Source organism: Bos javanicus, chromosome 9 (genome assembly GCF_032452875.1).
Source record: "Bos javanicus breed banteng chromosome 9, ARS-OSU_banteng_1.0, whole genome shotgun sequence".
In the NCBI taxonomy this organism is placed as follows: domain Eukaryota; kingdom Metazoa; phylum Chordata; class Mammalia; order Artiodactyla; family Bovidae; genus Bos; species Bos javanicus.
Window position 1 is genome coordinate 25,416,625 of NC_083876.1, and position 26,996 is coordinate 25,443,620.

The window sequence follows — 26,996 nt, forward strand, 5'->3', positions numbered from 1 at the left end:
AGGAACACACCCAAATTAGGATTTCGAGCAAACACACACTTCCTGTTAGGCATAGCTGTGAGGCTGTAAAATGACACTTTCACCTTTGAAACGGTGGTGGTTTCCTAAGAGCACAACAAAACCTCATTGTTGTGCGTTTTTTTTCCCCCCTTCTTCATCTTGTACTTTTCTTCCCAACTGTCCTCTGGCTGCCTGAGCTAGCTTTTTCTAGCCCTGCCTTCTCAGATTTTTTTTTTTCCTGCACCTCTCTGAAGGGAAATCTCCATTTTAAAACTTTGAGTGCGCTCGCTGACATCAGTTTGAATCTCAAAGGAAAGATGAAAAGGAGGCTTTACTGGAGGTAGGTTCATTACACTGAGAACAATGGCGTTTCACTTCAAGACCCTGTCATGTTTGTTGGGTATGAGAGACGTCAAAAAAGGAAGAACATCTGATTTATATGAAGCTGAGAAAAATGTTACTTTAGATTCAGTTTTTCAAAAGAGTTGGCAAAGTAATATTTACCTTTTAACCTTTCAAAATATTAATCTTAATGACAAATAAGCATAATGAGTCTTCCTCTACTGCCCAGATGAGATTTCTAGGGCTTGGAGAGAAATGCAGATCACTATTGGATCAATTTTCAAGGATCTTTCTGTGAGTTTTCCAGGTCAAAAATGGCTTTTTGGTACCCCTGGGGGATTGAGTGCCACTGCATAGATCATCCCAGGGGGCATGAGGCTGTGGAGGATATTTGGTGACCAGTCTCAGGTTGGCCAGAACGTATTCTCAGTGCAAGAGTCTGGACATAATCTAGGGCAGAAGCACTTGGACTCTGCGCCAGTGAGCTGTCATGCCCTTCAGTGCCTGGTGCTTCATGACAGCTAACATTTGCTGAGTGCTTTCTATATGACCCCAAGTGCCAGCTGCTTTGCGAGGCGTGACACAAGCAACTACAATATATCATTTGTCCGCTTTTCAAATTAGCAGAAGTTTTGAGAAAGGAATAACAGTTAATAAGGCTTTCTGTTAGCAGAAGCACAGTGAGAAGGGTATTCCTCACATGTCTGGCAAACTGTCATTGTATACAAAATTAGGAGACTTAAAAAAGTAATGCCCTTATGCTAAGTAATTTCACTTTCAGGAAATTAGGAAAAGAGTCAGAGTTACACATCATCTCATCCTTGTGAAAAACTTGAATGAACACGATTTCTACAAGTGGTGGAATTGTGAAATTTTGATTGAGGTTTAAAATATGTAACCATTAAAACGAGGCTTCAAAATCCTTAAATATGATACAATTCTCACAAGATGTCAGGTAAGAAAAGCCAGATACCAAACTATACATAAAAATGATCTCATTTTGCAAAAATAAAAAGACTCACTCTCCCTACCCTTAACCCCTAGAAAACACTCTATGATAGAAAGAGTTTAAAAAATGTACAAAAGTGTTGTGTGGTTAGATATTATTTTAAATATGTTCTGCATTGTACTTTTTTATAGCTTTCAAATTTAATATAATAAGCAGGTATTTTATAAAATTAGGAAATAATGCTTATTTAAAGAGCTTGTTATGGAGGGTGGACTAGTGGTTGGGGTGGCTGGAGGTGCCCTTGAAAGGGTGCAGACAGCTGACTAGGGCGGTGGGCCCCACCCCCCATAAGATCAGAATCAACAAATTCTAACTAGAGATGACTGAGGATGAAAGAGAAGAATCTGGGATGATAATTAGGTTTCTGACTTGGGGCACCACTAATTAAGACGGGAAGGCATGAGGACAAGCACATTTGGGGGAAGATGACGGGACTTTATGGACATGCTGAGGATCAGACACCTGTTAGGGGAGTGAAGGTTCCTCTTCCCCACCCACAGAGGAGAAACAATGGGATGCCAGGGGCCCGGCTTTAAGGTAATGCTAGTAAGCCAAGTCTGCTCCTGCACGGGAAGGAGCCTAGACAGCATTCTTCTCCTCATCTTAGTTTTGGACTTTCTTGTCCACGTGGCAAGAAACCGGGATAACAGTCCAGTCACCTCTGTCTCCAGGTATCTCTTCTTTCCATGTGCCCCAAGTGTTAACAAGAGCACTAGGGTCTTGGAAGAGCCCACCCCGTTTCTTCCTCCTCCTCCGTCCCTTCTTCTTTTCTTCCTCTTCCACCACAGGTCTAGAGGCACACCTTCTAGAGGTATGTGCTCTCTCTTTTATCCTGCTCAGTGGCTCAGTCTGAGAGGCTCACTCAAGCCCACTCGACTCTAACCCGGGAAGCAGACTTTTCTCTCTCCACATGCCTCCTTAGTGCCTTTTCCTCTGTGTGCTGGTGGGCATGGCCACTTCTCCCACTGGAGTTGTCAGGAGCTGAGATTCAAGGTTGGGATTAGTGGAAAGAGAATAGGCCTAAACGAGGGCTGCTTCAGTTCAAGCTATCCAGACCTAGTCAGGAAAGGATTGAATTCCCAAAGCAATTGAAACCCTCTCTCTAGGCCTCCACACTGGGGCAAGAGACCATAGCCTCTACAAGAAAATACACCTTTCCTAGCTCTGCTTCCTCTGTGCACATATCTCATGGGGGCCTCTTGGGCACAGATGGTTAGGTGAGGAGGACAGGAATTGATATTCCCTGATATGTTAGCCAGAATGCCAGTGTCACACCATCTCTGCCTCGTGGAGACCCAGGGGTGCCTGTGGGGCATCTATGTGCTTAAGAGTGGCAGCTTGCAAAGAAGGAAGCATGTGAAGCAGACATGTGGGAATCCGCAGCATAAATCTCAAAAGCTGATGAGCTCATCCAAGGAAGATGTAATAGATGAGAAGAAAAAAGAGTCAGAGATAAACCCTTGGGGAACACCATGAGAAAAGGAATAAGCAAAGTATATTTGGGGGACTTCCCTGGTGGCCTAGTGGTTAAGAATCTGCCTTCCAATGCAGGAGACATGGGTTTGATTCCTGGTTGGGGAGCTAGGATCCCACTTACCCCAGGGCAACTAAGCCCATGAGCCACAACTACTGAGCTCTAAACTACTGAGCTCGTGTGCCACAGCTAAGACCTGATGCAGCTAAACATAAATAAATATTTTTTTAAAAAGTGTACTCAGAAAGACTGGCAAGAGATAGAAATGAAACAAAACAAAACAGAAATAATAAGAAAAGCCAAGGAAAGGAGAGTCTAATAGGCTTGTGCTGTGCTGTGCTAAAGTTACTTCGGTCGTGTCTGACTCTTTGTGACCACATGAATTGTAGCCCGCCAGGCTCCTCTATCCCTGGGATTCTCCAGGCAAGAATACTGGGGTGGGTTGCCATGCCCTCCTCCAGGGCATCTTCCCCACCAAGGAATCGAACTTGAGTCTCTTACATCTCCTGCACTGGCAGGCGGGTTCTTTACCACTAGTGCCACCTGGGAAGCCCTATTTTTAATCAATGGTTTCAAACAAGAATGAACAATGTGAAGGCAAACATGCACACAAGCCAAGTGCGGGGCCACAGACCACAGAGCTAGGAGCAGTGGGCTGAGGGAGCACAGGAGGAGCAGTCAACTGAAAGCCTCGCAGCACTGACCGATGAGCTGGGCCTTTGAAGGAAGACAGGAGCCTGCCACAGCAAGCTGTGTGTGTGTGCACGTAGGGGCTGGGAGTGAGTAAATGAGAAAGGGCCGAGTGAGCCACACACATGGAAGGACCAGGCACGTCAGAGGAGTTAGACCCAAGGGGCCGGCCTGGTCACCCTTCATCATCCCCGTCTCACAGAGCTCCAGTCTTGGAAGATCTGACAGCTGCTTGATGAGAATGTTGCTGAAGAAACCTCACCACCCGCCACCCCCCACCGCAGCCTGATGCCAGACCCCACCGGGGCCTTCAGTAGCAGGCAGCCATCCTCCTGCAGCTCGTCAGCACACATTATTCCTAGTTTCTACAGCTCCTACTCAGACTTTCTCCGTATTCCTCCAAGTCCTCCCTTCTTCACTTCTAGGAGATGCCCCCTTCTGCGGTTACCAAGAAATCATCAAATGAGCAATACCACAACTTATATAATATCTCCAATGAATCTGCATTCTATTCACACACATCCTATTCTTTTCTGCTGCCTGAACACCTAAGGCCAATCCTATCCCCACCCCTACATTCCCTGCCAGTTCTCAGGGATCTAGTCCCTGGCTTATGCCTTCTCTTATTTTATCTCCTGAACCCTCTACTCCACTGTTCCTGCTGACCTCTTCCGAAAGGTTAAAGTCTCTCTCACGAGAAGGAAAACCTCCCACCCTCACATTCTCTCCGAGCTTGCCATCTCATTTTTATTCTCCAAAACCAAATTTGAGCCCACATCCACTAGCTCCATTTACTCACCCCGGATACATTCACTGAATGTTAGAAGCTACATTTTGAAGCTGCCACTTTAATGAATCTGCTTTTTTGCTGAAGTCACCGACTACCTCCTTGGTTTTAGATCCAAAACACAAACCTTAGTTCTTTCCTGTTGACTGATCCCTGGGATCAGAACACAGCATTTTTTACTAAACTTAATCTTCTTGCTATGCTCCTTATCACAATGAAGGGCTGATACCTCGATCCTTCCAGTTTCCATTCTAAAAACTTAAAAATCTAAAGAGATCAATCTCGACATCTTTCTTACTTTCCACATGTAATTAATTGCTCACAAAATCCTCTTTCTCCTCCTATCTTTCAAAAGCACTCAGTTTCCTCTGTCGTCACTGTCATTCTTTCAGCAACTGCTCGCTCTCAACAGTGACTACTGCGAGAGCTTCCAAGCGTGTCTTCAAGTGTTGTCCAATTCCAATCAACTGAACATCTGCCGGCAAGAGCAGGCTCTCCAAAATGCGTGTCTGTATTTACTTCTCCAGGCTCAAAACAGCTCAGTGCCTTTCTACTGCCCTTAGGAAAATAACCAAACTCTTAACAAGCAGTTCATAGGTCCTCTGTGATCTGCCATTTCATTATCTCCAGCTTCATTTCTTGCCACTCCCTCAGCTTTGCACTCTGTGAACGAGCCACACTGAACTCTCTATTAGTTCATCAAAAGCCCCACACTCTCTATTTCTCCCTTGGGTCATTCCTCTGCACAGCAGACTTTTCTCTCTGGCCAGAACATGTTCTGTGTCCCACTTCCACCCCAGCTGCCTGTCCCCCCACTTCTGATCTCAGCTCAGATTACTTCTCCTGGGTCGCTTCCTTTGATCCCCTAGCTCCATTCAGGTGCCTGGGTACATGCTTCCATAGTCTGTGGCACCTCGCCTATAATGGCAATTACCTCACTATATTGTAATGATTTTTTACCAACTGAGCTATCAGGGCTTCCCTCATAGCTCAGTTGGTAAAGAATCCGCCTGCAATGCAGGAGAACCTGGTTTGATTCCTGGGTCGAGAAGATCCGCTGGAGGAGGGATAGGCTACCCACTTCAGTATTCTGGCCCAGAGAATTCCATGGACTATACAGTCCATGGGGTTGCAAAGAGTCGGACACGACTAAGCAACTTTCACTTCACTTCACTATTGTAATGATTATCCATACTCCTTGATGGTAAATTCTACTTAGCCCATCCATTGTGCTCCTAACATGAGAAGGGCTTGCTAAGTGCTCAAAAAATAAATTATGAATGGTTTTTCAGGCCAAATTAAGAAGATTGACTTTCATCATGTACGTAATGGGGACCCTGCATCAGTTTCAAAAAAAGGAAGTGAAATGACTGGCTGGGAGGTGTGGTGATAGTGTCTTTCTGATACACAAAACTAGTTTCAAACAGAGGAATAAGGTTTTTCCTCATAGGATTTCAAAGGTGCACAGGAAATCTTAACTTCTTGCCAGCCAAAAAGTGCTTGGATTTTGGACACAAGAACATTTTGTTCGTGCCTTGTACTTTAAGGACGACAGTCTAACCCTCTTGAGTCTCACCTCCCAGCTCTTGGTGGTTGGCTCACTGAAGAAGTTGTCAATCATATTCAGTTCTTCTTTCTCCACCACCACAAAGCCTTGCTCTTTGGCATCTTTCCCATAGACGTCAGGAGACCATTGGACAAAGAACGTATACAAGTGATCCACCCTGAAAAACACGTTTGCCATAGGGGTTAACACCAAATCTACTTTCCTGGCAGGCATTAGTAGGAACTTGGGCACGTACAACTATCTTTTTCCTGCTTAGCAAGTCCATGTTGCTACTTGGGAAATCTCCCATGTTGAAGACAATCTCTACTTGTGCATTCCAAATTTGGAAAATAAGTCAATAAATGCAAGCAAAAGTCCACAGACATTGAGAAAAATGTCTTTCAATCTGAGGAAAAGATCAAGAAATGACACTTAAAGGTACAAAACACAATGAAATATTTACACCAAAATTTTGTTTTCTTCATTGGATCCTCATTTATTGGATTTCTCTGTTCACAGGGGAAAAATTGACCTGAAACTTTAGATGGGAACAAAGCAATATTCCAATGGCTCTTTATGTAGACTGAAACATTATTATATCATAATTTTAATAAAATATCTTTGATAACTAGAAAATATCAGGGATAATACTAGCTATCATTTTAACATTAGAAACAGATTTAAATTAACCAATACTAGGAATGCAGTCTTGCCTTCAATATCTCTGTTCTCTTATACATATTTAACATCTGAATCATCTCTCCAGACTTAATCAGCAGACAGGTGGCTAGTTCCCAAGAAAAGACCGGGAGCTCTCAGTCTTAGCACCTAAAATATCCCCCACCCCTCACCCATGTGAAAGAGTCAAAAGCTCTCTGACCTGCAACCATCACAGTGGAGGTGTAAAAAATAGATAGGATCAAATGATTCTTAAAGTCTTTAATAATTACAAAATGATAATTTCAATTTGAGTCTCCTGTTTGGCACAGTGCTAACTCATTGCTAAGTTTAGAAAAGTTCTAACTGTAAAAATATTGTAACACTCTTGCTGTAGACTGAATATTTGTGTTCCCCTAAAATTCATATGTTGATATCTAATCCCCAAAGTGATGGTATTTGGATGTAGGACCTTTCAGAGGTGCTTAGGTTATGAGGCAGAGAAGGCAATGGCAACCCACTCCAGTACTCTTGCCTGGAAAATCCCATGGATGGAGGAACCTGGTAGGCTGCAGTCCATGGGGTCGCTAACAGTCGGACAGGACTGAGCGACTTCACTTTCACTTTTCACATTCATGCATTGGAGAAGGAAATGGCAACCCACTCCAGTGTTCTTGCCTGGAGAATCCCAGGGACGGGGGAGCCTGGTGGGCTGCTGTCTATGGGGTCTCACAGAGTCGGACACGACTGAAGTGACTTAGCAGCAGCAGCAGCAGTAGGTTATGAGGCAGAGCCCTCATGACTGGGATTAAAAGACCCCACAGTGCTGGCCAGCCCCCTGTGCCACGTGAGAACGCAGTGCAAAGACAGCCATCTATGGAACCAGAGCAAGCCCTCACCAGACACTGAATCTGCCAGCACTTTGATCGTGGACTTCCGAGACTCTGGAACTGCCACGAATAGACCTCTTCTTTAAAAGCCACCCAGTCTATCATATTCTGTTATAGCAACACACTGAAGGGTTCCCTGATGGCTCAGTGGTAAGAATGCCCCGCCGCTGCAAGAGACTCAGGTTTGATCCCTGGGTCAGGAAGATCCCCTAGAGAAGAAAATTGCAACTGGCTCCAATATTCTTGCCTGGAGAATCTCATGGATAGAGGAGCTTAGTGAGCTACAGTCACACACAAAAGAGTCAGACACAACTGAGCAACTCAACAACAACAACTGAGAAATATTAATAGGATTAAAACACACAACAAAAATGTCACCATAATTCTAACATTCCCGTGGATCCAACTGCCTTTAGGTTTCTATAGTCCTAACCTGTTCTTGATCATATGTACAAGGTTTTCTTTCCATTGTTTTCAGGGCTAAGACATAATTGTTATATGTAACATTAAATAGTGCATATTTGCCATTGCTGCTAATCTTTGTACTGACTTGTAATGGCTGCATTTCTCAGAAGTAATAAACCATAATTACCCAAATCCCTATGTCCTTGGGATGTTTAGCTTGTTTCCAATTCTTTTTCCTGGATTGTACAAATAACATTGCAACGAATATCCTCATGATCCATGCCTTTTGTCATCTTTTGAATTATCTCCTCAAGATTAGTTCCCAGAAGAGGGATTATTAGGCCAAAGGGCATGGTTTTATAGCTTGTGATCCATCTTAACAAACTGCTCTTGAAAGCCTGACTACTCTGACAGGAGCATTGCAGTTTGCATCTAAGGTAACAATCTTGCTTATCCTTTTTTTTCTAAATGTATTTAATATATATTTTAAGTTTTACCCCACTGATTCTGTATTTCTTTGAGTGGTAGTGGGTTGAACATTTTTCAAATGTTTGCTTCCTGGCTGCCTTCTATGAATTGGCTCTGTGATTGTGGAGTCATTGTTTTTCTTTTCAATATATGGGAGCCTTTATATAATGTAAACATTAACCACTACCAAATGTTTTTCTAAGCTGTTTTTTCCCTTTTATAATAATTATGTCTTTTCTTTCATAATATAAAATTCTAATTTTCATATATTTTAAAGGTATAGTTCCTTTGAGAATTCTACTCCTTCAAAACAAGGGAATTTGGCACCCAAGACAAGGTGTATATCAGTGTGCTACGATATGCTAACCTTTTCTATTTTTTTCTAAAAAAAAAAAAAGAAAGAAATATAGATATATGTTATAACTGTACATGGCTGTCATAGTTAATTTTATATGTCAACTTGGCTAGGCCATGGCCAGTCTTTGGTCAAACACGAGTCTAGATGTTGCTGTGAAGATATTTCTTTTTAAAGATGTGATTAACAAGTAAGCAGCCTTTCAATAAAGCAGATTACTTTCCATAATGTAGGTAGGCCTCATCCAATCAGTCAAAGGCCTTAAGAGAAAAAGACTAAAGTCCCCAGAGAGAGAAGGAATTGTCTCTAGATGCCCTTCAGGTTTGGGACTACAATATCAACCCCTCCCTGTTCCTCTAGCCTGCCAGCCTACCTTGCACATTTTGAACTTGGCAGCCCCCATAGCCATGTAAGCCAATTCTTTAAAGGAAATCTTTCTCTGTATATGTGTGTATTCGACATTTATATACATAAAATATACATTTATATACATAAATATACAGACATTTATATACACCTACACACACACACACATCCTCTCAGTTCTGTTTCTCTTGAGATCCTTGACTAAGACAGTGGACAACTCTGAAAAGCCATGTAAGAAACTGAGGTTAATGGTTATCTCTGGGGAATGGAATGAGGTAGAAGAAAGATACATTATATATATCTTTCCTTAACTTTTTGGACTTGATAGTACATTTTTATAATTTTAAAATTAAAATTACATTTTAAAAAAAGCAAATAACGAGAATTTTCCATCTTACTCATATCCCTGTCCATCACCTTCTGGGTCCACCTTTCCCCCACTTTAGGTGACCACTTTATTATCTCCTTGTGTGTTGTTGTGGTGGTGTTTGTATGTTGTTCATCATTGTTCAGTCGTTATGTCGTGTCTGATTCTTTGCGACCCCATGGACTGCAGCACACCAGACCTTCCTGTCCTTCACTATCTCCTAGAATTTGCTCAAACTCATGTCCATTGAGCTGGTGATGCCATCTAACCATCTTATCCTCTGTCACCCTCTTCTTTTTCTGCCTTCAATCTTTCCCAGCATCAGGATCTTTTCCAGTGAGTCAGTTCTTCACATCAGGTGGCCACAGAATTGGAGCTTCAGCATCAATCCTTCCAACGACTATTCAGGGTTAATTTCCTTTAGGACTGACTGGTTTGATATTTATAACTATTTTTATAGCTAGAAATAAACATGAATATAAATTCTTTTCCTCTTTTGTTTCTATGAAGAACAGTACTATTCTCTAGCTTTTTTTTGCTTAACAGTAGAGCCTGGATATCCTTGCACAGCAGTAGAGAGATGGCTTCCTCATTCTTTCCTTTATAATTACACAGTACTTGACTGTGTGGATTTACCCTAGTTTATGTAACCATCCTCTCTAACCTGGTCACCTGGCTTGTTTTCAAGACAGTGCTGTCATAAACTATGCTATGAGTAACTTGGAACGTCATTTTTGCATGTGTTACAGATAGAGCCATAGGATGTATTCTCAGAAGTGAGACTGTGTTATCGAAGGAACAATTCACTTACGGCATCGTTTTTTGCCCTCCCACCAACAATATGTTTGCTCTTTTGAATCTCCAAACTATTTTTATCACATAATATGACACTTCCTATTAAAAGTTAACTTAGTACAATAAATCATGACCCTGGAAAGGTTGATAAGTATACAATTCTAACTCTTCCTGAGTTTTCTAACACTTAAAATTTAGTCCATCTTAAGTGTATTTTAGAAAAAAAGTTGAGAAGCAAATGTGCTTCACTCTAACTTTTGTAAAAGGACACATTTATTACATGCTTACCCACCTCAGATAAAATGGCTTCCTAAATAAACGTGGGTTAGCTTATTTGTGAGAAAGAAGAAAGCAGTTCCTGATACATGGGAGCTGGTCTGCTCCTATCGGCCAGGTCCCAGTGGTAGAGGAGCTGGCCTAGCACTCCCAGCTCGGCTTTGGTAATCTCCCGTTGAACATAAACAATTCCACAGGACATTAACATCAGGCAAAGACACTCTATGACCACGATGAATCATGACAGAGATGAGACTGCTGAGGTCTTATATCTGAACACAAACAGTGTCCAACCACAAAAATGACCAAACATCCCTCTAATCTGGCTAATATAAATGATTGTGCTACTTCACCAATTATGGCATTAGCCTCTCTAGCTTTCCCTCCCTCAATATGGGATTTCCGCTTCGAATCCAGTGTAACGTCCGACTTAAAGTTCTCCTTCGAATCACCTAACATACATCCTGTGACCCCTTTCTAGCACCCTTTAACTAGAAAGGGCCCTAAAATGGCCCTAAGTCCCATGCATTCTACTTCAATACAGTAAGTCAAGCCAGCTCATTCAACTTCGGGGGTGTTCCTGGTGGTCCCTGGCTGCAGGGCCTGGCTTCCTTAAACAATACTCCCTGTGCACCCACTATGCGCCAGTGACCCAGCCCTGGAGGAGCTATCTTCTGGAATATTAGGGTTGGAGATATAAGGTATCATTTAATCCAGCTGAATGGATTAAATGGAATGGGAATGAGGGCGTTGAAGTCTACTATCAGCATCACAGCCAGGACCAGATCTCCTGAGGTGACAATCAGGGTTCTTTGAATCACATTGTAAAGTTTTCCCCATATGTACCCTACATTGATCTCTTGCATTGGTTCCCAGTTAACGTCCTGGTTATGACACAAGACACATTTTCTTCATCACTTTTTGAACTAACTATCCATGAAGGACTGCTCATTTATTTATCCTCTAACAGGTTACTCTCCAAGGAGAAGGCATTGTACAAGTATAAACACTGAAGAAGCCTCCTAAGAAATGCTAGAGGCTCATGCTGGCATATGTCCCTGTGTAAGACTGCAAGGGAATGAGGGATGAGGCAGAGGTTCGAACTGAAGATTTTATTTTTATTATAAGAAAATGTAATATAATTTTATTTATCTTACAAGAAAATATAAATTGTGACAACTGCAGGTCAGTGAAGATTTTAAGGTGAGTTCCTATCTCAGCAATTGCCAGTCACTTCCCTTTTTGGTGACCAAGACAATAAATTGCTTGGGAAACCATTTGAGCAATTTTTTTTACTATACAGATTCAAGGTGAGTAGGACATATTATTTTAGAGGAGGGTAGAGTTGAACAGTCCCTGTTTGATGACCACAGCTTATTCCTATAACCCACTGGACAGGTGGGTGGGACAGAAGATCCATATGAGGGCCAAATGATTTCCTAAGAAGGAGGAATCTCATGCCTAATACCTTCTTTTTCAAAGTTCAACATTATCAGAGCATCTCTGTTGAATTAAGCTGGTCCTAATAGAGGTAAGCTCTCAGAAAAGGATAATATCCCCTCTCCTACCCCTTCCTGCTGGAAGAGAAACTCTTCAAGGGGGTGGGGGGAACAGTCTGATCTAGACTGATGACCTGGGATCCATATGCACGCCATGGTTATTTCAGGAGCAGATTAATTTGGGCATGTTGTGTTGCTTATGGAAAAACTTAGGTCAACCCACTTGCCACAGTGGGCATACGATGGAAAGAAATGGCTACACATGTCATACCATATATGTGTGTGTGAGTTCTCTTTGTTGTTGTTCACTCAGTCACCTGAGTGAAACCCCATGAACTGCAGCACACCAGGCTTACCTCTCCTTTACTATAAGATCTCTAGGAGCTATAACAAGTGAAGGCTGGGGAGGGAAAGGTGAGTTCTGGCACAAAGTATTCTTGCCACCGTGCACTTTTCTCTTTAGAAGAACTATGTCAACCTGGGGCAAGAATCTGCGGTGACCAAGGAGGAGAGGTTTATTCCATTCTCTTCTCTAGGGATGGCTGGATTTCCTGAGAGGTGCATCAAGCCTCTGGGATCGTTGGTTGACAGAGTGGCCTATTTTGTAGCCAAGGAAAGAGCAGCCAGGGCCATCCCTTTAAACTGGACAACCCCTGGGCTTGCTGAACTTACCACAAAAGGAAGTATCTAGAACAGAGAGGACAGGCTTTCTCAAAATACCACAGAAAAGAAGGTCAGTGTCAGAAAAATTTTACTGTTAAACACAGAAGCGACCTTATGTTTTAAGCAATGCTGATGAAATGTATCAGCTACCTAAAAGGAAAAGATTGGATTCCCCGCCTTGAGGACCTCACATTACACAACAGCTCTGAGTCAAGTGTTATTAGGCCCAGTTTAAAGATAAGAAAACTGAGGCTCCGAAGACTGAATGATGTGCCTGAATACCCCATCACTGGAAATGTTCCAGCCAGTCTAAGCTGACTGCCTTCTCTTTCATGAATGCTGAGCCCCAAGGGGGATGGTGCACTTTTGCAACTGTCCAGTCAAGGGTCTCATAGAATGGGTCGGTACTTCCTTGGTTTGGGGTTTTATGAACGAAGCTTAAGTAGGTGTGAGATGCCCTGAGTGGCCCTTAGGTCACATGGGGGCACACCCCCCATACCTCCTCCTCCACACTTCCATGCACTGCATACAGCACTCAGCTTCAGGCCTGGGGAACATCAGGGCAGCCTACTCTGCTCAGCCACACCGCTGGGAACGGCTGCGACGGGTGTGCAACAGCCCTGGACAGCCTCCCGCCTCTCTCAGGTGGCAGGCTCTCTGCCTGCAGCCAAGAGTCTCCCCAGCCTCGAGAAGCCTCAGGGGATACAGGAAACCTCCAAAGTAGGTTGTGCAACAGGCAACCTGCTGGGAAGTGCTCGAGTCTCTTCTCTCAGATGCCCAGGACCCTAGCATACCCCAGCGTCCCTCAACCATAGCCTTCTACACGTAAAACCTCCTCATTGTCTCATGAGGAAAGTTTTTCACACTATGCCTCTGAGGGGAAAGCAGGGGTGAACAGTTAAAAAGGCCCATTCTACAAGAGAAAATTAAATCGCATTTGGAGCCAGTTTGATTGCTTCATTCTTTGCTCCTTGGAGGCCAAAGAGAAGAGGATGTGACTTCATCTTTTTTTCTCCTTCTAGATTAGAGTGGCCCTGAGTTTATTTAAGTTTCTATAACCTAATTCCTGGAACAGTTCTTTTTGGCCAGCTTAACTGGATTTTCCTGGTGGTTAGTTCCCAGAACCGAATCCTGCCCTCTGGAAACAGGCCTGAAGTTCTGAAACCCCCCTCCTTGTCCCTCTGCCCTCCCCTCGCCCACGTGTTCCTCATGACCACGACCCCGTCAGTTCTGCTCTCACCTTGACCCTCACCCCTCACCTTTCCCCAGCATCAGCCCCTCAGGAATTCACACACTTTCAGGCCAGTCTTTGCACCTCACCCCCACCAGGGCCTCCTAAGGGCACACAGCTTTCATCCTCCTGTTATGCCTACCCTTCCAAAAGCCTATTCACAGAAACAATCATCTTACTAACTCCTCTAGTGAGATGATGGATGTTGCTGAATTTGCTTATTGGAGCTTAATGGGTCCACTACAAGTCAAGAGCACCCAACATGTGCCAGAGGAAACCCGCCTTTGTGGGGCTCTCTACTCCCCTCCAGCGCCCCTCCGCTGTGGCTCCTCCATTGAGCAGCTATTCCAGATTCAGCCCTCAGTCCAGATTCAGTCTCTCTTCTACCCACCCTGCCTCTCAGAACAGAGGACTCTCTGTTGTACCATTCTAATAAGGTGCTCCCCTCTGGCCCCTCTTAGTAAGCTTTCTCTTCAGAAGAAGTAACTGCTCTCCCATTTTAACCCTCCTCTCAGAAATTCAGACAGTCCCACCGCTGAGCGGTCTCCCTCCATTATTCCCATCTCACTTCTCCACTGTTTTATCTCCTTCATCTTAATCCACAAATTTACTTGCACTTGCCCATTCTTAAAAATACATATATAAACCTCTGGGACCTCCCTGGTGGTCCAGTGGTTAAGGCTCCGAGCTCCCAATGCAAAGGGTATGAGTTCGATCCCTAGTCAGGGAACTCAGATCCCACATGCATTGCTTTGTGGTCAAAAAACCCCAAACAAACAAACAAAAAAATAAGCCTCGAGATTTTGTTTCTCTCTAAGGGTTCCTTCCCATACCTCATCTTCCCTTCAGGTTATATTGTTAACATTTGGGTTAAACATTTTTTTCGCAACTCCTTTTTATTCCTGATTCTATTAACCTTCTAGTATGTGCCCTTTGTCCCAGGTGGCGCTAGTGGTAAAGAACCTGCCTGCCAATGAGAGAGACATAAGAGACAAGGGTTCGATTCCTGGGTCAGAAAGATCCCCTGGAGGGGGGCATGGCAACCCACTCCAGTATTCTTGCCTGGAGAATCCCATGGACAGAGGAGCCTGGCGGCTACAGTCCATAGGGTGGCAAGGAGTCAGACACGACTAAAACGACTTAGCACAGAACAGAAGAAACCTGCCTCAGAAACTGTGTGGATGGAGGCAGGGTTTTTACATCCTGTTCCCTCCCTCACTACTTTAGTGAAACTGACTTCCTCAAACTTGACCTACTGTGAAGAAACTCAACAGTATCTCATGCATCATTTGTCTTGACCACTGACAGCCCGCTGATGGCTTTTATTTTATTTCTGAAGCGCAGTGACTCACCCTGTGGTCTCCGTGAGTCACCAAGCTTCAGCCTCAGTTACCTCAGAACACTATCTACGGCCTCTGGCCAAGCCAACACAATTCCTGCATTACCAGTAATTACCGCCCTGCTGGCTACCATGCGGTCATGAAGCAATAAGGGTGGTAACACCTGTGAGCAGGGAACTCACAGGACAGGTACTGGGTCCTGGAAAAACCTGGTATGTAAGGAATAAGCAGTAAGAGAAGTCCTGGAACGAAGCCAGGAGGAAGAGGCAGAGAAGTAGAAGCGAGGTGATAAAATACAAATCTGAGCACTTGACCCAGCTGTGCACAATCCTTCCGCTCTCTCCCTGGAGGTTTTAGGATAATTTCAAATTCCTTAGGGCTGCCAGAGAGCTTTGTTTTATGTCAGTCTCCCTAATGGGCTCTTTGCTGCAGCCACATGCTCTTGTATCTCTCTGCTCCAACATCCCACTCTGGCCTCCACGCTCAATCTGTTGAGCCTCTTTCTTTCTTGTTATTATTATTTTAAGAAGAGTGACCACAAAGGTAAGCCTGGTGGAGAATCGTTTCACGCTGGGGTCAGGGAAGGCCTCCGAGGGGTCCAGGTCCAGCTGAGTTTTGAAGGACCAGTCAGTTACAGGAGGAAGGGAAGAAGTATTCCACTGGAAGGGACGTGCGCAAAAAGACCTGGCATCCGTAAGGGCAGGGTGATGCTGGAAGGAGGTCACACTGGACATGGCAGAGGGAAGGAGAGACAATGCAATCACGTCCCTGTGGCTTCTTGACGCAGATTCTGTAATTGGGACAGGCTACTGAGACACAGTGCCTGCCCAGGGTGATTCAGCCCCTGCCCTCGAGCAATCAGGTTGAGAAAAGCCAACAAAAAAGCCTAACACAGTTCCAACAATACAATGGCAGAAGCCAGTGGGCATCAGGGCTGGGATGTCCACGTAGGATAAAAACTCATCAGGGAGGGGAAGAATTCCTGACAGGTGGGAAAAAAGATAGAGTTTTATCCTTTGTTAATGGACTGACAGGAGAAGGGAGGAGAAAAAGGCAGAGGAGCTGGGTCACCGGGTCACAGCAAATCCTGGGCACAAGATAATATGCTCTGACCTTATTCCGGGGCTACCATTCTCCAAAGTGTATCAGGGGCAGCTCCAGTGACTTCAGAGGATGCCCAGAGGAACCTATTTCCATAGTTATGTATTTATTTCAAGTGTATTGGGAGTCAACACAATTAGCATATTATTAGCTCCTAAATTTCACAGATATTACTGCTCAGGAAAAGCCTAAGTTTAAAAAAAAAAAAAAAGAGTTGATCTAAATCCTTTGAAGACAACTCTTAAGGAAATAGTAGTACAGATGGTTTGCAGATATGGGGGTATTTGGAAAGGAAGTGAATGACCGAAGTTTGAGAAGCATCACTAGGCAATACTCAGGGCTCCAGCAGGGAAGTGGCCCAGCCAGATCTGCAGTTTAGACAGAGTGCTGTGGAGCCAAGGAGGGAAGGTCAGGAAGAGATACGACTGACTAGAAACAAAGACTTTGTGGAGAAGGCGGCAATAGCAATCCAGCCAAGAGGCGATCAAAGCCAGAGTCCAGGCGAAGTGGTGGATGTAGTGGGAAGCTTGCCATTCACACTCCTCCAGGCACAAGAATAGTTCCCACCATCCAGCCACTGGTGATACCAAAACCCAGCACTTGAGATGTGTTCAGGTTTCCTGTCTAACTCCAAATTTGGGCTTAATCATATTTCGTCATCTGCAGTGATTTTGGGTGCAGATGGTGACTGAAGCCATGAAATGTAAAGACACTTACTCCTTGGGAGAAAAGTTATGACCAACCTAGACAGCATATTAAAAAACAGAGACATTACTTTGCCATCAAAGGTCCATCTAGTCGAGGCTATGGTTTTTCCAGTAGTCATGTATGGATGTGAGCATTGGACTCTAAAGAAAGCTGAGTGCCACAGAATTGATGCTTTTGAACTGTGGTGCTGGAGAAGACTCTAGAGTCCATTGGACAGCTAGGAAATCCAGTCAGTCCATCCTAAAGGAAATCAGTCCTGAATATTCATTGGAAGGACTGATGCTGAGGCTGAAACTCTAATACTTTAGCCACCTGATGTGAAGAAGACCCTGATGCTGGGAAGGATTGAAAGCAGGAGAAGGGGACGACAGAGGATGAGATGGTTGAATGGCATCACCAACTCAATGGACATGAGTTTGAGTAAACTTCGGGAGTTGGTAATGGACAGGGAGGCCTGGCGTGCTGTGGTCCATGGGGTCACAAAGAGTTGGACATGACTGAGCGAGTGAACTGAACTGAGATTTCGTCATAAGCCTCAAGGCTCCTTTAGAGATTCACCCCAAAGATGACACCATATTCAAGTTACAAATCTGCATTTAGCAGATAGAGTTGTCATCTCTGACAAAGAAATTCAAAGAAGGGGAATGATAAAGGTTCTTAGAAGGCAGCAGGCTTACCTTAGAGGCAACAAAGTACAGCCAACTATAGGAAAGGAAGCCGCAGAGCAGCAACAACTGACTTTCATTTAGAGGACAGACAAGTGCAGTTATTTCTCACGATAACTTCAGTGGGTAGCCACTGTAATTAGCGCTCCTCATTAGTGCTGGAAGAAACAGATGCTTACACAGGTTAACTAACTTGCCCACAGCAGTATGTTAGGGGCGGACCTGGCATTAACCTCAGGTCAGTTCATGGTCTCAACCCACATGTTGCACTGTTTCCTTTATGTTTGTCTTGCTGTTCTGGTTTTGCTATTTCATAAAAGCCCACCACTGACCAAGCTGTAGGGTTGAGGGATACAAAACGTGAGGACAAATCAGAGATGATGCTTGGAGCAAAACATTATTCCAACTATTCATAGTTTAGGTGTAAAGGTTTTAGGTATGATTATCGTTTATGCTATCAAACAAGACTACTAGTTATGGTGGGATTTTATTTACTGTTGCTTTTTTTTTTTTTTTAACATAATTGTGAGGTAAAGGACAAAAGCACCATTTCTAAGTTAAAGACCTGACCTCCCAAGTTAGTTCTACTTGTTATCAGCTGGAGGCTTTGGGAAAGTTCCTTAATCTCTCTGTACTTTCATTTTATTATTATTAATCTATTTATTTATTTGGCTGCACTGGGTCTTAGTGGCAGCACACAGGATCTAGTTCCATGAGTAGGGATCGAACCTGGGCCCCCTGCATTGGGAGTGAGGAGTTTTAGCCACTGGACCACCAGGGAAATCCCTCTCTGAGCTCTTAAAATGAAGGTAAGAAAACCTAGCTCCTCATTCCGGTGTATGGAGTGTTAAATGCATAGGTTCATTCTACTCTTAAACAGATCTTTTAGAAAGTCCCCTATACGTGATTCTCTAAAATCGTGCTACCACATAGACCAACAAACCTGACCAAAATGACCCAGTAGCAGTTAGGCACTCTCATCTTATCAAAGGTCACTTGACTGGTACGAAAAGAAACTGGGGCAACACACAGCAAGATAAACCCGCAAACCACGCACTTAATTTAAAAACTAAGCTGCTGCTGCTGCTGCTGCTGCTGCTGCTAAGTCGCTTCAGTCGTGTCCGACTCTGTGCGACCCCATAGACAGCAGCCCACCAGGCTCCCCAGTCCCTGGGATTCTCCAGGCAAGAACACTGGAGTGGGTTGCCATTTCCTTCTCCAATGCATGAAAGTGAAAAGTAAAAGGGAAGTCGCTCAGTCGTGTTTAACTCTTCTCGACCCCATGGACTGCAGCCTACCACGCTCCTCTGTCCATGGGATTTTCCAGGCAAGAGTACTGGAGTGGGGTGCCATTGCCTTCTCCAAAAACTAAGCAGGAATCATTAAACGATTTAATGGTTATTACATTAAAGATATACTTTAGAGTACATTAGGGTGCAGAGAATAGGAAATACTACTACAAGAAAGGGAAGAAGGAAGAATGTTACTCAGAGAGTATGGAGTACATAGGTAGTCCCACTGTTCACCTGTATTAATGGTAAATTAAAGATAGTCTATACACTTCAGCCTAAAACCTTCCCAGACTTTTCCACTCTGAATATAGCCACAGAAACCCAATAAGGCAAAGCACTCTTTTCCTGTTTGTTTTTAATATCTTGCTCTCTTCTTACACAAGCATTTTATTTAAATCATTAAAGAAATGTTTAACTTTTCCTGATTGAAATACAATCACAATTTTTTTTTTTTTTTTGCTATTTATTAATAGAATAGCTGTGTGAGCTCTACAGTAGACTGGTCATTAAAAAATAGAATGCTTTCATTTGTTTTTAAGGCAAAGCACTCTTTTTTTTTTTTTTTTGCTGATTAACAAATATTTATTAAACCAGTTGCTAAGGCAAAGCACTCTTGACCACAGAAGTTATTACTAGAAAACTATCACTTAATTTTAAAACTCATCCTCAATGGCCTGACCTAAGGTCCTGATAGCTTAGAGTGAATGGTGTCAGATTCTTGATCTCCAAAGAAGATTTCGCTTCCGGACCAGGAACCAGGCTTGATCACTCAAGAGCTTTTGTGTAGCAGTTTAATAAAAGTATGAAAAAGACAGAGAAAGCTTCTGACATAGACATCAGAAGGGGGACGGAGAGTGCCCCTCTGCTAGTCTTTAGCCAGATGTTTTATGTCTGTTAGAAAGCTATTAATCAGATAAGAGAGACACCTCAAGGCTGAGTTTCACTAGGCCCCTCTCCCATAATATGCATTTTTGAGATCTGATGGCATGAAGTGTGTCATCCCCCAGTCATAAAACAATTGATATGAATACTGGTCTGCTGAGCTATTATCAGCCCAAAATTCGAGAAAAGGAAAAAAAAGTTAGTCTTAGGTGGAACCATTTTGAAGAAAGGCAAATTCCAAAGCAAATACATAGTTTCATTAACATAGCTTAAGAAAAACATTTCCATAAGAAAAACGCATTGGTTAGCTCAAAGTTTGAGAAAAGTTAAGTTCAGGGGAACCTGGTGTTGTCATGGCAACACAGAATTTTAAGAGACACTTGCAGCCTATTTCCTCCATTTGGAGACCCCTGGCCTTTCTGCCTGTTACCCTCTCAGCCCTTATATGAAAGTGGTCATTTTACTTGCTGGTAAGGTCCCTTCTGGATTCAACATTCTATAACTTCAAATGAAATCAATGGTTAGTAATGCCCTGATGTAATGTCCATTCTTAAAGGGTCTTTGTGTATCTACAGAAGAAAACTTTATTTACAAAGCACCAACTAAACAAGCTTCTTTGTTCTAGTTCACCAAAAATAATAGGAATGTCCTTTTGAGACTCATTCATCAAAACAAAACAGTTACAATACAGATCACTCACAAATAAGTAAAAACTGAAGGTTTATATTAATATCAATGCTGGAGGCCTTTAGTCGGCAGCCTGTCACTTGGACTCAGCAGTAGGGAAGTGCTTTTTGCACTGCTCACTACTTTATATGGCTAATGCTGCAAAATTGGGGGGATTTGCCACATATCATCCATAATTCACTTTCTTCTGAAAGAGATGAGAAAATTTAGCAACACCAGGCTCACATTCCCACATAGCAGCATTGGGTTGGAGGGACCAAGTCACTCAGCAGCTGATTCACAGAGCAGATAATTAACATGGGCCCCTGAGCATCCCTCCCGCATCCCTCCATCTGGCCCCTGCAAATATGTAGGTGCAGTAATTACTGTTTCTGCATACTTACTCCCAAACACTACGTACAGCACCCATTGGCCGGGACTAATTATCCCGGTTGCAGTGGAAACAGGCAACAAACTACTCTCCAAAGTGCTGGCTCTCACTCTTCCACCAGAAAACACAGCCACCGGAGTAGAGCACTCACTTTAAAAGGGGCGTTCTTTCTCTACATGCTTAGGCTCGACTATAGAGTCACTGATTAACTTAAGGCACATGCCAAAGCTGGTTAGTGAAGTTCCTGAAGGATGGTTGCCTACCAAGGTGCTTCTGGAAAATGATGATGAATTGCTAGAACTTTAAGTGGGTGAAACAAAAAGTAAAATGACCAGGAACAGAATGAGAGGAAGCAAGACCACTTCAAAACATTTGGAAGTATTAAAAAAATAAAGTGAGAATATTTACATAAGCAACCTAATTATCATATAGCTTACTTTTTTTCAGTAGGTTCCCCAAAGTTAGAACTTGTGTTAATACAAAGAGAGAAAGATAATTCCTTCAGGAATTATTTTGGAGCTCTTTTTGAATTTTTTATTAGTGATATGCTTATCTTAAAACATTATTATAAGACTACAATATGATATAAAAATCACCAGGTTTGTATTCTGAAATATACCTGGTTTGGCTAAGTAGAGCCTAGATTGTTCTAAAAAGTATAGTAAAGACTATTGAGAACTATGGTCTTTTGGGCACTGACCATTATTAAAGATTTCAGTTTAGCTCTAATACCCTTAAAAGCAAGCAAAAGATGACTTTTGATCAGAAAATGTAGCATTAACTATGGTTCAAGACTTCAAGGTGTAAAACTAGGTCAGTCTGTGATTCCTTTAATTCACTCTGTTTTTTCTAAGGAAAATGTTAAGAGCATTTTTATTAGTCTTCATGAGGGTCCTTAGGACTTGGATTATCTTCCCACTGTAAAGTGAGTTTAATAGAAGAATCAATTTTTAAAATTTTATCTCTCATTAACAAAAGTAATGCATGCTTACTAAATGCAGATAGGATATTTAATGGCAGAGAAGGAAAAGCAGTTTACAAAATAGTGTGTATATGTATATTGTGTATTTGTGTACATATAGACTTACTACATTAATGCACGCGTAGAAAAAAGGTTGAAAGGCTACAAAAAGTAAGATAAACTGTAGTTAGCTTTGTGTAACAAAATTATGAGCTTTCTTTTTCCTTTTGCTTTTTTATATTCTTCTAAATACTGTATAAAGTATGCACATGTGCTTGGTCGCTTCAGTCATGTCCAACTCTGTGATCCCATGAACCATAGCCCACTAGGCTCCTCTGTCCACGGAATTTTCTCAGCAATAATACTGGAGCGGGCTGTCATGCCCTCCTTCAGGCAATCTTCCCGACTCAGGGATCGAACACGAGTCTCCTGCGTCTCCTGTCATGGAGGCAGGGAAAACAAAGAAGGTTGCACTTAATTGTACACAGTGTTAGTGTAGATAAAATAAGTATAGTGGACTGATGCTGAAACTCCAATACCTTGGCCACCTGATGTGAAGAACTGACTCATCTGAAAAGTCTCTGATGCTGGGAAAGATTGAAGGCAGGAGGAGAAGGGGATGACAGAGGATGAGATGGTTGAATGGCATCACTGACTCAATGGACATGAGTTTGAGTGAGTTCTGGGAGTTGGTGATGGACAGGGAAGCCTGGCATGCTGCCGTCCACAGGGTCACAAAGAGTTGGACATGACTGAGTGACTGAACTGACTGAAAAATACTCATGGGCTCTCCCTTTCTCCCTTTCCCTCTCTTATTAGCCTACTTATTACACAAATCACAATTACCAGTTACTTCATCCTGGATTAATGAATTAAACATTTATACATGATTTGGCCAATTCTACATAATTCCTGCTGTTTCCATCTTACTGATTTTAAAAGCTAAATAATATGAAATCAATTATTATGAAATATTTCAGAGGTTGCTTCTGCTGCTAAGTCGCTTCAGTCATGTCCGACTGTGCGACCCCATAGACAGCAGCCCACCAGGCTCCCCGGTCCCTGGGATTCTCCAGGCAAGAACACTGGAGTGGGTTGCCATTTCCTTCCCAATGCATGAAACTGAAAAGTGAAAGCGAAGTTGCTCAGTCGTGTCCGACTCTGTGTGACCCCATGGACTGCAGCCTACCAGGCTCCTCTGTCCATGGGATTTTCCAGGCAAGAATAATTGAAAAAAAGATAACACTTTTAATTTGAATAGGAATTATTGGTTCTTTCTAAGAAAGGAAATAATCTCAGTAGAGGAAAAAAGACAAATGTATTTTTTATATAGAAGAGTATCCAAATGTTTGGAATACAATCTATATTAAGCCTCTAGATAGTCATTAAGTTTCAACACATTCTAAAAGATTTGCATATGTACCACCACCTCCCTGGCATTTTGTGTTTTGATGTCATATTTTACATCTTTACATGTAACAAGAGAAGTGTTTTTCCCTTAACTGTTAGCTATAGTTACAGTTAAGATTTTTCAATTTTTTTTCTCTTTTAATCTTCATACTGGCTTATGTAAGTGGTTGATCCACAGCCTTTACTATATACTTGCCTTTACTAGTGGGCTTTTTCCTTTCCTATAAATTCTTTTTTTTTTTAATTCTAGTAACTTTTTTTTTTAATTTAATTTTATTTTTTAACTTTACAATATTGTATTGGTTTTGCCATATATCAAAATGAATTCGCCACAGGTATACATGTGTTCTTGGAGTTTGGAGCCTACTCTTTTCCACTTAGAGAAGACCCTTTTTCATTGCTTTTAAAGAGGTGGTATAGTGTTTATGAACTCTTTTAGTTTTTGCTTCTCTGAGAAGTTCTTTATCTCTCCTCTTCTGAATGACAGTCTTGTCAGAACACTCTTGGTTGCATAGGTTTTTCTCTTCTAGCACTTCAAATTTAACATGCCACTCTCTTCTGGCTTGCAAAGTTTCTGCAGAGAATTCATTTGATAGCCTTATGGGGATTCCCTCATACATGACTTTTCCTCTTGTTGCCTTTAGAATTCTCTAAGTTTTGCCATTTTAATTATGGTGTGTTGGGGTGGATCTCCTTGGGTTTATTGGAGACTCTTCTGCTTCCTGTACCTGGATATATGTTTCTCTCCTTCGGGTCTGGAAAGTTTTCAGTCATAATTTTATCAAATACATTTTTAACCCTTTCCTCTGTCTTCTCCTTCTGGGACCCATATAAAGAGGATGTTAGTATGCCTGATGTTGTCCCAAAGGTCCCTTAAATTGTTCATTTTTTTTTCTTTTTGCTGTTCTGATTGGGTGATTTTCATTATTCTAATCTTCCAGATTGCTCATGTGTTCTGTATCACTGTGTGTGCCGTTAATTCCTTCTAGAGTGTTTTCTATTTCAGTTATTGTCTTCAGGTCTGACTGACTTTTGTTTTCAAGTTCCTTATTAAAATTCTCATTCTGTTCATCTATTCTCTTCCCTCGTTCAGTTAGCATTCTTATTATTAATGTTTTGAACTCTTTATCTGGTAAATTATTTATCTTTGTTTCATTAAGTTGTTTTTTCAGGAAGTTTTCTTGTTCTTTTGTTTGAAACAATTGTCTCTGAGCTTCCCTGGCGGCTCAGACGGTAAAGCGTCTGCTTACAATGTGGGAGACCTGAGTTCAATCCCTGGGTCAGGAAGATCTCCTGGAGAAGGCAATGGCAACCAACTCCAGTACTCTTGCCTGGAAAATCCCACGGACGGAGAAACCTGGTAGGCTACAGTCCATGGGATGGCAAAGAGTCAGACACGACTGAGTGACTTCACTTTCACTTTCTATGAAATTAGGGTTAAACGGTTACCTAGCCAGGTCTTGAAGGGCTGCCCTTGTGTAGGAGCATTCTGATACAGTCTGCCTGTGGCTCTGGTGGGAGAGCAGGATATGAAGTTAGCACAGGTCATGTTTTTCCCCAGGTGTCCAGGCAGCTCTCACTTTGGTGGGAGGTGGAGCTGGTGATAGAGGAGACACAGCCAGAACCAGGTGTGAGCTGAGGTTTCCCTGCTGCCTAGTGGCTGAAGCTGTCTCACTGGGTGCAGTGTCAGGTCACAAGGTGCTGGAGCAGGTATGAGCTGGCTCAGTTCCTCTAAGGGTATGCTCTCCCTATTTCTAGCACTGGCACCTTTGCCCCAGATGAGAGCAGCACTGGAATGGGCTGGGCGGTCCTAGTATGCCAGTCAGTGCTCCAGACTACTTTCCATCTGCTGGATCCATGAGAATCAGGAATGGCTACTCTCTCCCCACTCAGGAAACAGTGACAGACTTTATTTTCTTGGGCTCCAAAATCACTATGGATGGTGACTACAGCCATGAAATTAAAAGATGCTTGCTCTTTGGAAGAAAAGCTAGGACAAATCTAGACAGTGTATTAAAAAGCAGAGACATTACCTTGCCGACATAAGTCTGTCTAATCAAAGCTATGGTTTTTCCAGTAGTCATGTATGGATGTAAGAGCTGGACCATAAAGAAGGCTGAGCACTAAAGAACTGATGCTTCTGAACTGTGGTGTTGAAGAAGACTCTTGAGAGTCCCTTGGACTGCAAGGAGATCAAACCAGTCCATCCTATAGGAAATCAACCCTAAATATTCATTGGAAGGACTGATGCTGAAGCTGAAGCTCCAACGCTTTGGCCATCTGATGTGAAGAGCCTACTCGTGGGAAAAGACCTTGATGCTGGGAAAGACAGAAGGCAGGAAGAGCAGGTGACGACAGAGGATGAGATGGTTGGATGGCATTACCAACTCAATGGACATGAGTTTGAGCAAGTTCTGGGAGCTGGTGATGGCCAGGGAAGCCTGATGTGCTGCAGTCCATGAGGTTGCAAAGAGTTGGACATGACTGAGCAACTGAACAGCAACACAACAACATGGGGGTGCATCTTTCTTTTTGACTTTTGTTTTCTTCAAATAAATACCCAGAAGTGAAATTGCTAGACTGTGTGGCAGTTCCTTCTTAAATGTTTTGCAGAACCTCCACACTGTTTACCACAGTGGTTGCACCAATTTGCACTCCCACCAATAGTGCATGAGGTTTCCCTTTTTCTACATCCTCGCCAACTCTTGTTGTCTTTTTGAGGACAACCATTCTGACAGGTGTGAGGTACCAAGATTTTGATTTGCATTTCCCTGATGATCAGTGATTTGAGCATCTTTTCACATGCCTGTTGGCCACCTGTATGTCTTCTTTGGAAAGATGTCTACTCAAATCCTCCACCTGCTTTTTAATTGAATTTTTTTGATACTAAGTTGTATGAGTTCTTTACATATTTGAGTTCTTTACGTATTTTGGACATTAACTCCTTCTCAGGCATATAATCTGCAAATATCTTCTCCCTTTCAGTGGGCTGCTGTTTCATTTTTCTATGGCTTCCTTCACTGTGTGAACACCTTTTAAGCTTGATGCAGTCCTCTTTGTTTATTTTTGCTCCTGTTGCTCTCACCTAAGAAGATGTATCCAAAAACATATTGCTGAGACTGATGTCAAAGAGCATACTGCCTATGTTTTCTTGAAGGAGTGTCAAGTCTTGCATTTACACCTTTAACCTATTTTACTTTTCTATGTGCTGTTAGAAAGTGACTCAGTTTTCCCATCACCATTTACTGAAGAGACCGTCTTTGCCCTATATTCTTGCCTGCTTTGTTGTAGATTAACTGACCATAAAAGTGTGGGTTTATTTTGGGGCTCTCCATTCTATTCCATTTCCCAATCTTAAACTAAAATGTGGCTTCCCTTAGGGTAGGTAGAGACGGAAATACGTAAAGAACTGAAAAAAAATTCCCAACATCTACACAAAAAACATCATTAACATAGTGAGATATAATATTTCCCAGAAAAATATTTGGTCAATTAATGATTAGTTTAAGAAAGACAAGTATGTCAGGTTATTTGCTAGCCAAAGACAAAAAAAAAAAAAAAATACAGACACACTAAAAAATACAATGTAATGGAATTCAACAAGTGACCTACTTTAAAAAAGCTCACAATAACTACTTGTGTGCGAAGTCAAAGAGAAGTGCTGTTTCAGCATTACAGACTTATTCTGGCTTAAAGAATGACAGTAAAATAACTAGATGTGTGAGACTGCAAATAAATCACTCTGTAAGATTCGTTGGTA

At 42.5% G+C, this 26,996-nt stretch overlaps 1 protein-coding gene and 1 long non-coding RNA gene across 11 annotated transcripts in view; one reads left to right on the top strand and one right to left on the bottom strand.

Moving 5' to 3' along the window:
• Positions 1-26,996, bottom strand: part of NCOA7 (nuclear receptor coactivator 7) — a 161,889-nt gene that overhangs the window by 11,825 nt on the left and 123,068 nt on the right. For all 10 annotated transcript variants that reach the window (XM_061427360.1, XM_061427355.1, XM_061427358.1 and 7 more), the window contains one exon: positions 5,879-6,026. In XM_061427360.1, coding sequence (XP_061283344.1) covers positions 5,879-6,026 — 148 coding nt within the window. The remainder of the gene's footprint in view (positions 1-5,878; positions 6,027-26,996) is intronic.
• LOC133253750 (uncharacterized) lies at positions 82-25,811 on the top strand. Its single transcript, XR_009738406.1, has 2 exons — positions 82-340; positions 25,314-25,811. It is a non-coding gene; the product is annotated as an uncharacterized LOC133253750 (long non-coding RNA).